This window comes from Urocampus carinirostris, chromosome 12 (assembly GCF_059441175.1).
Source record: "Urocampus carinirostris isolate Australia breed hairy pipefish chromosome 12, RoL_Ucar_1.0, whole genome shotgun sequence".
NCBI lineage: Eukaryota > Metazoa > Chordata > Actinopteri > Syngnathiformes > Syngnathidae > Urocampus > Urocampus carinirostris.
Window position 1 is genome coordinate 41455334 of NC_142360.1, and position 14499 is coordinate 41469832.

The 14499-nt window shown below is 43.7% G+C and overlaps 1 protein-coding gene across 4 annotated transcripts in view; it reads right to left on the minus strand.

The window, feature by feature from the left end:
• Window positions 1-1158: 1158 nt before the first annotated feature.
• The window catches only part of ralgps2 (Ral GEF with PH domain and SH3 binding motif 2), a 94558-nt gene continuing 81217 nt past the window's right edge, over window positions 1159-14499 (minus strand). For 2 of the 4 annotated variants that reach the window (XM_088349156.1, XM_088349154.1), the window contains 5 exons: window positions 14292-14397; window positions 11426-11518; window positions 9471-9576; window positions 8262-8353; window positions 1159-6204 (listed from right to left, as the gene is read on the minus strand). In XM_088349156.1, coding sequence (XP_088205282.1) covers window positions 6175-6204; window positions 8262-8353; window positions 9471-9576; window positions 11426-11518; window positions 14292-14397 — 427 coding nt within the window. In that variant the 3' untranslated portion in view covers window positions 1159-6174. Of the gene's footprint in view, window positions 6208-8261; window positions 8354-9470; window positions 9577-11425; window positions 11519-14291; window positions 14398-14499 lie in introns of all 4 variants that reach the window. The other 2 variants (XM_088349155.1, XM_088349153.1) reach the window with 1 other exon arrangement.

Consider the following 14499-nt stretch of genomic DNA (forward strand, 5'->3'; position numbering starts at 1 on the left):
TGCGGGCGGGCGGAACGGTCCGAGAAGTTCAGCCTCATTTACCGTAGTTTTTCAGGATTAGGCTTTAACAACCGCCTACTTTAGCAGCCTTCCCTACATATTAGGATGACGGGCGGATCATTTTGAAGCATAACACATTTATTAATCGTAGGGAAAAAGGATTGTTTTGTTTGTTCGAAAGTGTTAAGGCAGGGTTGTCAAACTGAGGGGCCGCGGGAACTCGGGTCTGCCTGAGGTCGGGCCGCATCGAGTTTTCAAAGGCAAAAGTTTCATTTTAAACGCATCCGACGCGGTTTAAGCTTCAGTTCGACCGCAGTGACGATCTCCTTCCTCGTTCCGCATTCCAGTTCGGATCCGATCTTTTACGAAACACCGGTCCGTCGAATCGGATCCTTTGTTCAAACTTTGAGTCTGGCGTGCGTCGAACCAGGAAGTAGCTAGCCAGTCGTATTGCAGGGCGTCTCAAACACCGGTGCAGGGTTTTCAGCGATTCATTTTGGTCCTGCGTCGTGGGACACGATCCAGTTTTGTGCCTGTGCGGTCTAGCGCAGGTCGCTCTAACATAAGCCTTCATATGATGTCGGGGGCCTCAAACTATTAACTCGAGGGCCGGAAGTTTGAGACCCCATTGTTAAGGTGCGGGCGACTATTTGTAGTCAGCGACCGCATTGGGTTCAAAAATTTGGCCAAGGGGACCATCCTGGTGACCTTGACAATATCTTATGTAGAAATTAATATGTGGATATCTACATGTTCTTTCTTTTGATATCAAATTGTTTTTTTAAGCATTTCATTTGATATTTAGTTTTGAAGTCTTACAATAGTTGTATTTTTTTGTATTTCTGCAGTCAGATTTCTGTTGTACTTCTGTAGTATTTCTTTAGTAGCATTTTCATCCATGCCAACCTTTTGACATTGAAAAGGAGTCAATGTTATAGAGTACTCCATTTTTACGTGTGGAACACAATCATTCTTCAAAAATAATCAACAACATATGTTTGTTTAAAAGAAGAAGTGGCAAAGGTTTAGTTAAAACAGACAGCTTTTATCGAGTAGATTTGTAAAGAAGAAACTGTACTCTTAATCATTAGGCTACATTGAGCCCGTTACTTTAATCCCCTCTTTCAACAGGGTGAGACAAAAATAGGCCAGACGGAATTGTTGTGTAAAAAATAGGGCAGAGTGTTTATTGGTTGTCCGCGCATCGCTCTTTCAGTGAGGTCACAGCGCGTCGCTCTCACACAAAAGCGTACATATGAGAGAGGAGGGGTGAGGGCAGGGGGGGGGCATCCTTTTACAGTACAATTCAGCGGTTTTTTTAGACAGGTCGTGGACGGCAAAATCGCTCAGAAGGCAGGATTCGTTCACAGCATGGAAACACCTCGACAGCAGTCAAACACAAATTGGAGGGGGGGTCTTTGACATCGCAACACCCCCAATACACCCACAAAAAAGGTCATGGAGTTACTCTGGATTGGCAAAACTGGACATCAGGGGGATCTAACGTACAGCCCTCACGATCATAGTTTGAGGCCTTCACATTCATCTGAAGGCCAAAGGGACAGCGTGTATGGATTTGACCACTAGATGTCACTGTGTTTTGTCATGCAACAGAAAACGCAAGGAAGAACAGGGACCACAGAGACTCAAAGTGAAAAAAACAACACCACCTTTGTTACTCTTAAAAAGAGAAAAAGGAAGACAAAAACGGAAAAAGAAAAAAACGGGTAAAGAACAACAACAATAAAAAAAGACTAATGGTAAAGGATAAATGGTCTGCGTTTTAAGTCGGAGAAAGAACGAGAGAAAAAAGATAGGGAAAAATAACATGGAAGGAAATGAAGCGAGGGAAGAAAAAAAGAGGGAAAACAAAAAGGAATAAAATGAATGACACAAGGTAATGAAAGGAAAAGCAAGAAAAAAAATGGAAAATTCAAAATTCAAACAGAAAAGACTAAAAAAAATGGTATTTCTCTTCCTTTTTAACCAATTTCAGTTCTTTTTTGCAATTTTCATTTTTTGCCTCTTTTTGGCTTTCTCTTTCCTTATCTTTTCCTCTTGAAAATATTTGTTTCGCTTTTTTATTCTTTCCACGTAAAAAATTTGAAAAGAAGAAAAAGGGTGCGTTTGGGTCTCTTGAGTCTCCGTAGTTTGTATTTTTCCTTGCGCTTTGCGGGACTCGTTCCGGCCACACGCCGTCCCTTTAAGAACAGCGGGAACCCCCCCCCCCCCATTGGAACCGACCTTACCCGGACCCTTGCTCCGGCGGCTCCCAACTCAATTGAGTCGGAGACCTTCGTGTTGATGGTAAACAAAACAATTGAGAAATGTCATACTCTATGTATATTTCCTTTTTACAAAAAAAAAAAAACCTTTTGCGTTCGAGTGTGTCCCCCCAATTTCGTTCACAGCCTTTTGACTTTGTAGCCATTATCCCAAATAGGAAGTTTTCCCAGCACGGTAGAGGATCGCGTACCGACTGCAAGTGGCTCCGACGAGGAGCATTTGAACTATTTTTGGACTACAAGGCGCACCTGAAAACTAGAGGAGCTTCGGCATTTTGATTTATCGGAGGGTCGTTCGGGCTCAGATGCGGCAGAGCCTCCCTTTCCCTCTCTTCACTCGTGCCGTTTCGGTCGCGACCCGCCCCGCGCTTTCCGATTGGATAAGCGCGCGGGGGCGGAGCCACTTAGGCGGAACTTTCCCAGAGTCGTAATAAAAGAAATGAAAAAGTGCGCCTTATAGTCCGACGCACTTCACAGAAGGGGGGAATACGCCTATTTACGCGTTGACGAGCGAGGGCGACGAAAGACCGGGAAAATCGGCGGCGAATCGAGCCCCATTGACGGATCGAGACGTCAACGCGGACGACTTGAGTCGGTCGAGTAAGAAGGAACGGAGTCGAGCGAGCTCGAGTTTTATCGAAAATTCCTCGAACGTTTCCGACCGACCGAAAATCGAAAATCTTTCGTCGAAGTAGGTCGAACGAAGGCTTGGTTTTTTTCCTTTCATAATCGAAAAAAATGCGACGAAGGCGCGAGAGGTTGCCGCCGAAGCCTTTCTTTATTCAACCGACTGAAACGGAAAACGGAGAATTGACGTCTAAAACCGTCAGCGGCACTTAAAAAGAAAGCCGAACGGTGAGAAAACGGTACAGGTTTTTGGCAGCGGATCTCTATATCGAATCCGATTCTTTTCCAAGATAATACATCTTGATATCCGTTTGCGCTCTCGGATCGCGCGGCCGTCCCAAACGGAGCAGCGAGTCCACCGAGGAATTTTCCCCCCCAAAAGACTGAAATGAAATTCTGGAGCGGGCGAGTCCAAGTCCGGATCGGAATACGACCGAGTCTGGGCTTAAACGGGCTCTCTCCGCGATGGCAGATTTGACAGTATTTTGCAAAGAAGAGTGGGCCAAAATTCCCCCACAAGACTCAATCATCGTAAATGTTGGATTTCTGTTATCGCTGCCAAACTCGCTATGAGTTTCAGGGAGCACTGTGACTTTTTCACATGGGGCCAAAATAGCTTGTGACATTCAAATGAGTTGGATGCGAATGCTACATATGCAAAACAAAAAAAACACAGAAATCAGGAAGAGGGCAAATACTTTGTCACGACACCGTATATATATATAAAAAAAAAGGACTTTTTGAAGACCCGGAAAACCCGGCATTTGTAAATCTCTGTACGTATAGGCGAGCCCGGCGATGACCGTTTTGTACTTTGGTTTACTCGTTCCTCGCTCTAGACTCCGCCCGCTTTCTTTCGGGCTCGATCGCGTCGAGCCGGCGGATTTGTCGGGTCGCCCAAGTGCATCGCGGGAGCCGGCCCTTTGCAGAAAACGTAAACGCAGGTGCGGAAACAGACATTCGGCGGCGACGCCGAAAAGAAAACAAAAAACGTGCCGAAAAGGTGAAAAGAAACAGGAAAATGGCGCCGTCTTCAGATGCAAAACGTTTGGAAGGAAATGGGTTGATTTTTCTATTTTCAAGATCAAAAAAGGAGACTCGTTTTGAGGTTATCCTTGAAATTTCTGGTGTACGCTTTATAAATAAGGCGCGGAGATATTCTCCGATGAGCTCCAGAAACGGCTCCCCCTTTTGAATTTGAAGTGCCGCAAGACAACACTTTTGTTCCATCGGACGATTAGATTACCGCAGCCGACGGACAAGGTTTTCCGTCGGAATCAAAATCTATGGGTGGGCTCTCATGTCGTGATGTGAGATGATTCCTGATCATGAGAAATGTACCTCCACGTGCGCGCTTGGCAGAAAAGCAAAGGATTGGCAACCCAACTGTGAGTTTTTGTTGTTTTCGTTATTTAGCAAATTTCTACTCAGCTGGCCCGCAAAGGAGGGGCACACGGGCCATTCTCTTTGTTTTGAATTCAAGGTTTATCCAATGGAGTTTACAAAACGCTCCCCCCTTTTTCTAAGAGAAAATGTAGCGTTTGGAAATCCTTTTTTCGACGGTTTCGTTGAAAAAGAATTTGAAATTCCTGGATTTTCGGAACCTTGTCTCCATCGAATGGACCTCTTCAAATCAACGTTTTTATGTTGTAAAACTTGACTTTGAACAGGATAGCCATTTTGTTTGGATATTTTGACCGTACCTATTTTGATCGCCATACCAGTGGGGATATGGTGATAATGGATTTCGGTTTCAATGTAACAGACAGGCCACGTGCAATCCATCTCATACCGCGTCCGCGACATCGACGACCTCACCCCGAAAAAGAAGCTCGTACCTTTTTGTTTTTGTTTTCCTTTTTTTTTTTAAAAAACCGGACAGCTCCAGATAGCTTTGCGTTCGGCAGCCGTTCCGGTCTCCGGGATTTTTCGAGCGTCCGGTTACTTTTAGCGCTTCTCTTTTGTGCAAAGGGCAACCGTTCTCCTATGCGTTTCCAGAATAACAATTCATCTCGTGTTATTACTGGGTTATCACCGGGTCCGTCGTGGGAAGTTGGGTTAAATAGACTCAGTAAAAATTAAAAAAGAAAGAAAGAGAGAGAGAGAGGGACAAAGAGAAAGGTGAAGAAGGAAAGAAAAAGAAAGTCAGTAAGAAAGAGAAATAAAAATAAAATGATACCTGAGAAAAAGAGAGGGAGAAGAGAAAGAGAAAACAGAAAGAAAGCGAGAGAAAGCAGAGGAAAAAATGAAGAGGGAGAGTGACAAAGAGAAAGAAAAAGAGAAAAGAGAAACCTGAGAAAAAAAGAAAAGAAAAAAGAAAAAGAGAAAGAAGAAAAAGAAAGTGAGTAAGAAAGAAAGAAAAAATAAAAATAGAAAAGAGAAAGAGATACCTGAGAAATAGAGAGGGAGAAGAGAAAGTAAGAGAGAAAATGGAAAGAAAGTCAGAGAAAAAAATGAAGAGGGGGAGAGAGAGAGAGAGAGAGACAAAAAGCAAGAAAAAACAAAACAAAAAAACAAAACAATTCCACTAAACAAAAGAGAAATAAAAAGAAAAAGAAAAGAGAAACCCGAGAAAAAGAGAGGGAGCAGAGAAAGAAATTGAGAGAAAAAAGAGAAAGGAGAAGAAAGAAAGAAAAAGAAAAAGCGATACCTGAGAAAAAGAGATGGAGAAGAGAAAGAAACAGAAACAGAACGAAAGCGAGAGAAAGCAGATAAAAAATGAAGAGGGAGAGAGACAAAGAGCAAGAAAAAAAACAACAATTCCACTAGAAAATCCCAATGGCTTGGCACTGGCGAGCTATTCCCAGAACAGGTCCGCGGGCACCTCAGCCGTCCTCAAGGGGGCGCCGCCTCGGAGACACCTTCTCCGGAGCGTGCGAGCGGTGTTCGGTAGCTTAGATTCTGGGAAAACGGACGTACCTGCAAAAACTTTTTATGTACAAAAAACGGAAAAAAAAAAGACTCCGGAAATGAGCAATGGGGAGAAGGAGCCCTTCCCTTTTTTTGGGATCAAAGTCTCTCAAAGTCTCCTCCTCGAAACAAAAAAGGGCGAAATCCATAAAAAAAAAACAACAAGAAAAATAGAAACCCCCCTCCCTCCAAAAAAAGAAGAAGAACGTAGTGAAAGTCAAAGAGTAGGATGCGAGGGGAGTGGTGCGCTCCCTCGTTCAGTAGTTGTCTCTTAAGGCAGTGGTGGCGGGTGCGCTTGCGGTGCAGGCCCGCAGGGGGAGCCGGTGAGGCCGGACCCTTGCTCTTCCGCGGCTCATTCGAAGGACATCAGATTGGCTGGCACCTGCTGAGGAAGATAAATGGAGTCCGGCGTCAAGCTAAATGAGCCGTAATCAGGGTTTCAATTGGATTACTTCTTCAGCGCCAGAAAAGAAGAAGAGCCGCAAAAATAGATCTGCCATTTTTGTGTCTATAAAGGCGTATGATTTTTAAATCTCGAGGAAATTCTGAATCTATCGGTGGAACCGAAGAGGACGAAGGGTAAACGCCATCTTAACTTATTCGGTGCCATCGAGTCAAAATACGCCGTCGGATACGGTGTCGGTGAGGGGCAAAAGACAAAAAGACAATGTCCGATAGAAAAAAACGATTCTAAAGGCTTTGGTGCGCCTCTTTCAATAGCATCAAGCCTCAAAGAAGGAGATCATCATGATGAATCACCGCTAGATGCGATAAGATATTTGTCAAGACTTGTGCTGCATTCTGGAAAAGCGAGAAATGGGATTTCTCCCACTCGCTTGCCAAGCAAATGGAAAACAGCAAAGATGGCCGATTGCTTATTAACACATTCCTACACAGAATGCCCAAAACCTCAGTAACAATCCTTCATATTCTAATGCGAAGGAAAGAACGTTCGGTGGGGGCGTAAGCAACTTGTATTTTTGTAGTATTTCTGTCGTATTTTATAGTGTTACTGTACTTTTATTTTGTAGTATTTTCATAGTATTACTGTGGGGACTCGCTATCTAGGTGAACAGGAGGCGGTGTCACCCTGGGCACAAAGATTTCCATCTGCCGCAGAGACGTCCAACTTTTGGCCTAGCGTGTGACCTCATCCACTCCGCTGTTGCTAAACGAGAACACAGCACCCCGAGGCCATCCTGTTCATCTGTTCATAAACAACAAAGGATACTGCTGGAAGTGTGAATTTCCCAACAGGGATGAATGAAAGTATCTATCTATCTCTTTGTGGACTTGGTTATGTTGTATCATTTGAACTGTCCTGCAATCCAATGGTACATATAGCCAATACTGGCATCTATCTATCCATCTACTATTATATGGTCATATTTTGTAGTATTTTAATATTTTGTAGTACTTTTGTCATAATATTTCTGTCGCAGTATGTTGTAGTAATTTCATATTACAGTATGACTGTAGATAGATGTCTAGATAGATAGAAGTCTAGATATATAGATGTCTAGATGCCTAGATAGATAGATGTCTAGATAGATAGAGAAAAAGAGAGAAAGACAAAGAGAGTGCCGAAAGAAAAGTGTCTAGATGCCTAGATAGATAGATAGATGTCTAAATAGATAGAGAAAGAGAGAGAAAGACAAAGAGAGCGCCGAAAGAAAAGTGTCTAGATGTCTAGTTAGATAGTTGTCTAGATAGATATCTAGATAGATAGATATAGATAGATATCTAGGTAGATAGATATAGATAGAGAAAGGGAGAAAGACAAAGAGAGCGCCGAAAGAAAAGTGTCTAGATGTCTAGATAGATAGATGTCTAGATGGATAAATAGATAGATAGATGGAGAAAGATGTCTAGATGTCTCGATAGATGTCTAGATTGATACTTTATTCATCTTCGTAGGGAAATTCACACTTCCAGCAGTATCCTTATGTTGAAAAATAAAATAATCATAAAAGAAAAGGTAATAGAATACAGAAATAGCCAATGTAGGGGCATTTTTGTAGTATTTCTGTAGAAGTATTTGGAAATATTTCCACACGAGTATCTTTGTGCATCACAACCACAATTTTCCGTCCGAAGGAGCCCGCCTTGCCGCATTTACAGAGCAACGGTGACAAGACGGGCTCTCGATGTGTTAGCCTATTGGCTGTCCGTTGGTCATTCTGGAGTGCAAGACAATTCCTGGGACTTCTAGTTTGAAGACAGCAAAGCGACCTCCTCGCCATGTCAGGGTTCCTGCAGCTTCGGGCAAGTTCGATCAGAGACCTTCGAAGACTTCTTTTTCACGCGTTTGAAATTCAATTCAAGACCGAGTGGACAAAAAATGCCAGATAGATGAGAGGCAATTTCAAAGAATCGTTCTGGAGCTTTTTGCTCAAGTGGGCGTCGGCGCTAAAGGGGCAAGGTGCGGGCGCGACGTACCTGCTGGCGGTTGCTCTGGCACGCGGCGCTCAAATGTTTGAACCACAGCAAAGCGTTCATCCGGTTGCCCGCTTGGTACTTGTACGTGTTACCTAGGCAACAGAAACAACAAAATACGACTCATTGGCCGCCCGTCTCCTCGGATGGAAAAATAGGATCGGATTCCATCTTTTACATCCGGTAGACCCCAGGGATCCCTTATCGATCCCTTTTAGGCGAACACTACAAAGTCGAATTGCTGCGGAGCACGATAAAGAATACCTTTTGAACCCCAGAGAAAAAAAAAAACATTCCTCCCTAAAAAGGTTAACACTATAAGTAGCTGAAGCAAGCCGTTCGGCTTTCCGACACAGAATGCCCAAAAAGCGACCGGATTCGTTCCACAACTCGGTAATGACCCTTCAAATACTTCAAACGGGAAGAAAATCATGTTTGGTGGGGGCGGAACCAGCCCATCATTTTGTAGTATTGCTCTGGCTGTATATTTGGGGTATTTTTCTAAGTATTTCTGACATAATATTCACGTATCAGTGTTTTACCATCACAGTATAAGTGCAGCGGTATTTTCCCAGTATTTCTGTAGAAGTATTTGGAAGTATTTCCATACTCGTATCTTTGTAGTGTCGAGTCAAAACAAGTCCTGTTTATTTGTTTGTCCCTTAATCACCAAGAGTCTCAAAGGACTGCACGGATCAAAGATCAAACTACTATTATGACAGCATCCCCTGATCTAAAACCGACACGAGGGCAAATAATACACATATATTGTCAAGAAAAAATCTTGGTTATTCATATGCTATAGAGTAGAAGTGTGTTTTAAGCTTAGATTGAAATATTTCCACTGAAGTTGCAGATCGGATCTCAGAAGGAAGAGCGTTCCACGGCACTAAGCCCCCAATGGAAAACACAGTCGGATTTCTTCTTGGCTCTTGGAATCAGTAGTAGACCAGCGTTTTCAGAGCAAAGACTCTGAAGGTTGTATTTTTTCAGTTGCTATGTAAGAGAGGGGGAGGAGCAACCGAGCCAAGCTCTCTCCTGTTCCACGAACCCAGTTTTAAGGAGATGGAACGAATAAAAGGCTGATTCCGATAGCCGTCAAATTCCCAAATATCATTGCGGATCATCGACCCGGTCGATAATGGCGGGAATGCGGTAACCCGGGGTTCTACCGTACACGCTGAAAAATGTCTTTGTATGCACGGCACTGACCTTGCTCGGTGTCGGTGAGCACGAAGACGTCCGGATGCTCGGGATCGTCGGCCATCATGGCCATCAGGCCCACCACGCAAACGCTCTTGCTGGATTTGGACTTGAACTGCCGGAAAGACAAAAAGCACGTGAGCTGGCCAGGTTCTCCTTCGCCGGCGAGTGGCACACTGGAGGAGAGTCCTGTCCTCGTGGCTAGCGCGTTTTCACCAGATGTGAGCTAAAACAGGAACACTTTTCCCTCCGTCAGACATTATTCGACATCATTGAATGCTCTTCTTGAACCGTTTAGAGAATAGAGACATTTCGGTCTCTTTTGAAAGGGAATTGAAAAACATGAATTGTTTTTGTCATCAAATGCCTGCAGATGAGTGTAGCGTGGCCATCTTAACTCGAAGCTTTATCAGGTCCCAGGTCAAATTGGAGCACAAGCTGAAAAACTAAACGTTGTATTATGCCCGTTTTTCTAAGGGTATGTCTAAGAGTTTCAAAAGTGGCCAATTTTGGAGACGAAAAGTTTACAGCACTAAAACCTTTGCAACTGTGGTCAATTTTTAGACATTGTGAAAGAGTTGTAAATGTTTGACTTCTATTTCCATGTCTATCACTACTGGTGCGTGAAAATGAATCATGAGCGGTGTCGCACACGTTTATTTCGAGGTGTCATTCGAACTGATTTTGCACATCCGCATATTATTCTTTTCAGATTGAATTGGCTAACTCATGCGTCAATCATCATTCCAATCGGTTACGACCGGGTAAGATATTCAGAGTTAAAGGAGGCCCTGTCCATTTTATCACTAGAGGCCCTTAGAGGTGACTGCGGGCTGTGGACCGTGAAAACAAGCTCGCTATTTTCAATCAAAAGGTTATATTAGAAATCTTTTTAAAAATGTTAAAAATGGAAAGACCAACTAAGACATGCTTTTATGCGGATTTTTTTTTGTCTGTGGGTATCTTGGTGCGTTTTGGAGTCAATATTTGACAGGCTTGGAGTTTTGAGGTGTCTCGTTTCAGACCGAGGAGTACGTTTTGAAAGCATATCTCCAATCCCGGGTGCTTTCCATTCAATTTTAGCGACTGGTGACATTGTGAAGACACGTATATGCTTCTAGTCAACTCCTCTTTATGAGTATAGCCCTTGATCACAAGATGTCTCAACACGAAGGGATTTAAAATAGAAGGAAAACGATTCTCCTCCTTTCCTACGGCAAGAAGAATGTTCCTCCTTGACATTGTGTACCAGGAGAGAAAATAATGGCTCTCAGATGTCTTCGTAAAAAAAAGTGGGGGCGGGCAGGGGCACGTTGCGCTGCAAGTGAAGCATTTAATAGATGTCACCTGCACCACAAAACAAGATCGAAAAATCCCCCCGGCCTTCATTTCTACAAACAATAACACTCACTTTTGTGCTCATGTTTTCAATAACGGGGCTCATCGAACTCGTTACGACGCCGTTAACGTTGCCGACGGTCAAAAGCCGTGCGGTTTTCCCGCTCTCCCCGTAGTCGTTTAGGTCACGTCTTTTCGGATCACGTCGCCATTGAAAATAGCCACTAGCATATAGTCGGATAGCCGTTAGCAATATAGGGTTTGCTAAACGCCGAAAGAAAAGGCCAACGGGTCGCCCAAAAGTGACAAGGTGGATGCCACGGCAACCGACTCTTGCGGTCGGCAAAGAAAACATCTGTATGAAGTGAAGGAAGGGAGCCGGCTCCTGACCAATCAACAGCCGTCTTTTTTCTCATGCGATTGGTCGATATGCACTCGTTGAGGATTCTCTGTTGGGGACTATATAAAAAGCAGATAATCACTATTTAATTAAATCCCCTGTGCTTTTTATCGTAAATGTGTTATAAAATGTTTAGTTTTTTTCCCATGTTTGGGTCTTTTTCATTTTCGTTGTTGCATTTTTTGGGGTTCCTTTTCTCCCCCCCCCCCATTTTTGTCGGACTTACATGTTTTCTCTCTGTTGCCTTCAGGGACTTGACCGGATAGTAGTACAGGTGGGTACTGCAGAGCGCCACCCAGTATTTGGTCCAAGACGCCACCTGCAGACAACAATTGTTGTGAATTGTGGCTCATCAAAAATGATAAGTATGTAGGCATCTGGTGAAGGTCGTGGGATGACATTGTTGCAAGAGAGCACAAGCCGATATGCTGACGGAACCGGGGCGGACGACCTTCACGAGATAGCTTAACTTTATTTGAGAACACTATAAAAGCCAATGTTGAACGCCTGTAACGTCGAAGGTGTCCCGAATGCAATAAACAGTGTTCCCTTTTTGTCATATCTCTTCTCTGCGTATTTTTGGGGGCGACGCCCAACGAGGTTCTCTCCAAAACAATGACACCGATCGTGTTTGTTTGTGTATAATGCGCGCCCTCCGTTTTTCATGAATAATCCTCGACTTTTCCCGAACTCAAAGCCCACACCGCAAATGATAGCATTTTACAGACTCTCTTGGATAAGTTTCAATATCATGAAAAACGATACATACACTAACAAAGACACAATAAAACAAAAGAAAAAAAAATAACCCGCTGCCTTGAAATGGTTCCTTGTCATTCCTAGCACCGCATTCTTGTATTTATGCAGTAGTATTTATAAAATAGAATTTTTGTCATATATCTGTAGTTGTATTTTGCTAGCATTACCGTAGTATATGTTGGTTGGTCAGAAGCAGATGGGTGGTAGGGGCAGCATTTCCTGTGGTGTGTTTTGGGCAAGTACAGCCTGGTGGTGCCCATTCCTCTCCAGGCCGACATATCTTTCTACCAGGACTACAGTATGACCGCAGTTTTATCTTTGTCGTATCGTTTTGTAGTATTTTTGTGGCATTTCCGTAGTAGACGTTTTGTCGTACATCTGTGGTATTTTCAGAGAATGTCTACAGAAGTATTTTTGAAGTATTTCCATAGTAACAGTTTTGTAGTATATATGATGTATTTCTTTCGTAATATTTTTGTAGCGGTATTTTTGTATTACAGTAGCGGTTCCAGACTAGTATCTTTGTAGTATTGACATTTTACTGCAGTTGTATTCCTGTAGTAATTCTGTTGCAATATTTCTGTAATAGTATTTTAATATCATAGTATTAACATAGTAGTATATTTTTAGGATTTTTTTTCTTATCAGAATGAAGACAAAATAATGTGAGGCCCCTATTTTTTTATGTACTAAATTTAGTTTTGCAGTCATTTTGTAGTACTTTTGTTGCAGACGCACAAAAGGACAATGGGGAAAAAGTTGGCATCCCCCCCAAAATCCGTTTTTTATTACTAGTACTATATTTGATATTATATAAAACAATTTTTGTTAGGCAGTTCGGAAGAAGAAGCCCGACGTGCCGGATGTGGCACGCGGGCCGTCGTTTTTCCACCGCCGATCTGGGTGCCCAGTACCCCCAAAGCTCTGGACTCAAAAGCACCTGGGCCCTGTGCCGCGTCGCTGGGCAGGGGGGTCGCTGATCGTCCCGGCTCTGTTGCCAGGGTTAGGGTCGGCCCAGGAGGGGGAAACTGCCATGTTTGGTCCTACACCCTATCGATTATGATGTGGGTTTTTGGCATCTTCCGCTTTACCATCGCCCACCATGATTGGGTAGAATAATCCCCTATAAAATCTTTCCGATGATACTGGGATCTGTGGCTAACCGTCTGCCTACGCTCCTTTCATTCTCATTCCTCCTTCGGTTTTCTCGGGAAGATAGGCAATGGCTTCAGTCAAACTTCATCTGGCAAAATGGGGATGATCGTTCACTCTTTCAGTGCCAGACCTTTCTCTTAAATGGGAAGAATCCGTGTCAGCCATTTGCCGTTTGGACTCTTTTTTTGGAGGCCTACAGAAAATTTGGCTTCGTTCCCTATAGCTGCATAGGACACGTCGAAAGAATATTTCTAATGAAAGATGAACGTTGAAGCTAAGTATGCTTCTAACTTTTACCGTTGTGTAGTAAAAAACAGTCGAACATTTCCAGCTTTCTTGAAAAAACTCGTTTCCAAAATACTCGTTTTTGAAAACGATTTATTTCAAGCGGAACTATCGCATCGTCCTTTTTCGAAATATATTTGTGATCCCCTCCAACATCGAAACCGCGCTTTCCACAAACACAAGGCGGCTTTGCTTGCAAAATGGCAACACTTAATGTAGGCGTGAACGCTGCATCAACTTTTCAAGGATTTTTCAGCCCCGCGCGATTTGGGTCGTCTTCGGATGCGCACTGAACGTCATCCCTCTCTTTCCTGACTTTTTTTGGTAAGAATAAAGCTTTAAAGCATTAACAGTCTTTACTGATATCTCGACTTTTCTCCCCACATTGTGGGAACAGAACGAGGTACAGGGCGCGGACGAAGATCTGATCAAAGCCGCTCCCTGCCATCTAGTGGTGACTTATCATACCGCTATCATTCGTACCGTTCAGCAGCACGTAAACCTGTAGAATAGTTTAAGAAAAAATGAATGTTTTTACGTTTTGGCACTCAAGGAAAATAACAATGTATGACACTGAATGAGTTGGGAAATATTTTCCTTCTTAGCATTGTTCTGCTGATTAATCCACCCAACCCAAAGGGAGTTTTTTTTTTTTTCAAGTAATCCACGAATAAGTGAGGAGAGTTTGTTTAGAGTAGCTTGCGTCCAATATACGCAAACATTTTCAGGCCGGCGTGAACGGAAAATGACGTCAGGCTCATTTCTATTCCCGACGCGCGTCGGGCCGATGAACAACGGATGGCTTCGGACACCTCCTTAATCAAAGGCGCAACGGAGAGCCGGGTCGTAAACACTCGAGAGGGGAGGAAAAGCGGGCGAAAAAGGCTTCTCACCGTGGGTTTCTTGCCCTCCTTGAGGACGGTTTTCCGTCGCAGGACTCCCTGCACCGTCACGGCTCCGGGGTAAAGGTGCACCGCCAGCTCCTCCGATTCGGCCGAGCTAGCAAACGGAAAGACGTCCGAGGGGACGTGGTTAATCGTGATAAGAATTCCGTTTATTCGCTCCCCCTTGACCGACTGTACCAGGGAGGGGGTACGTTCA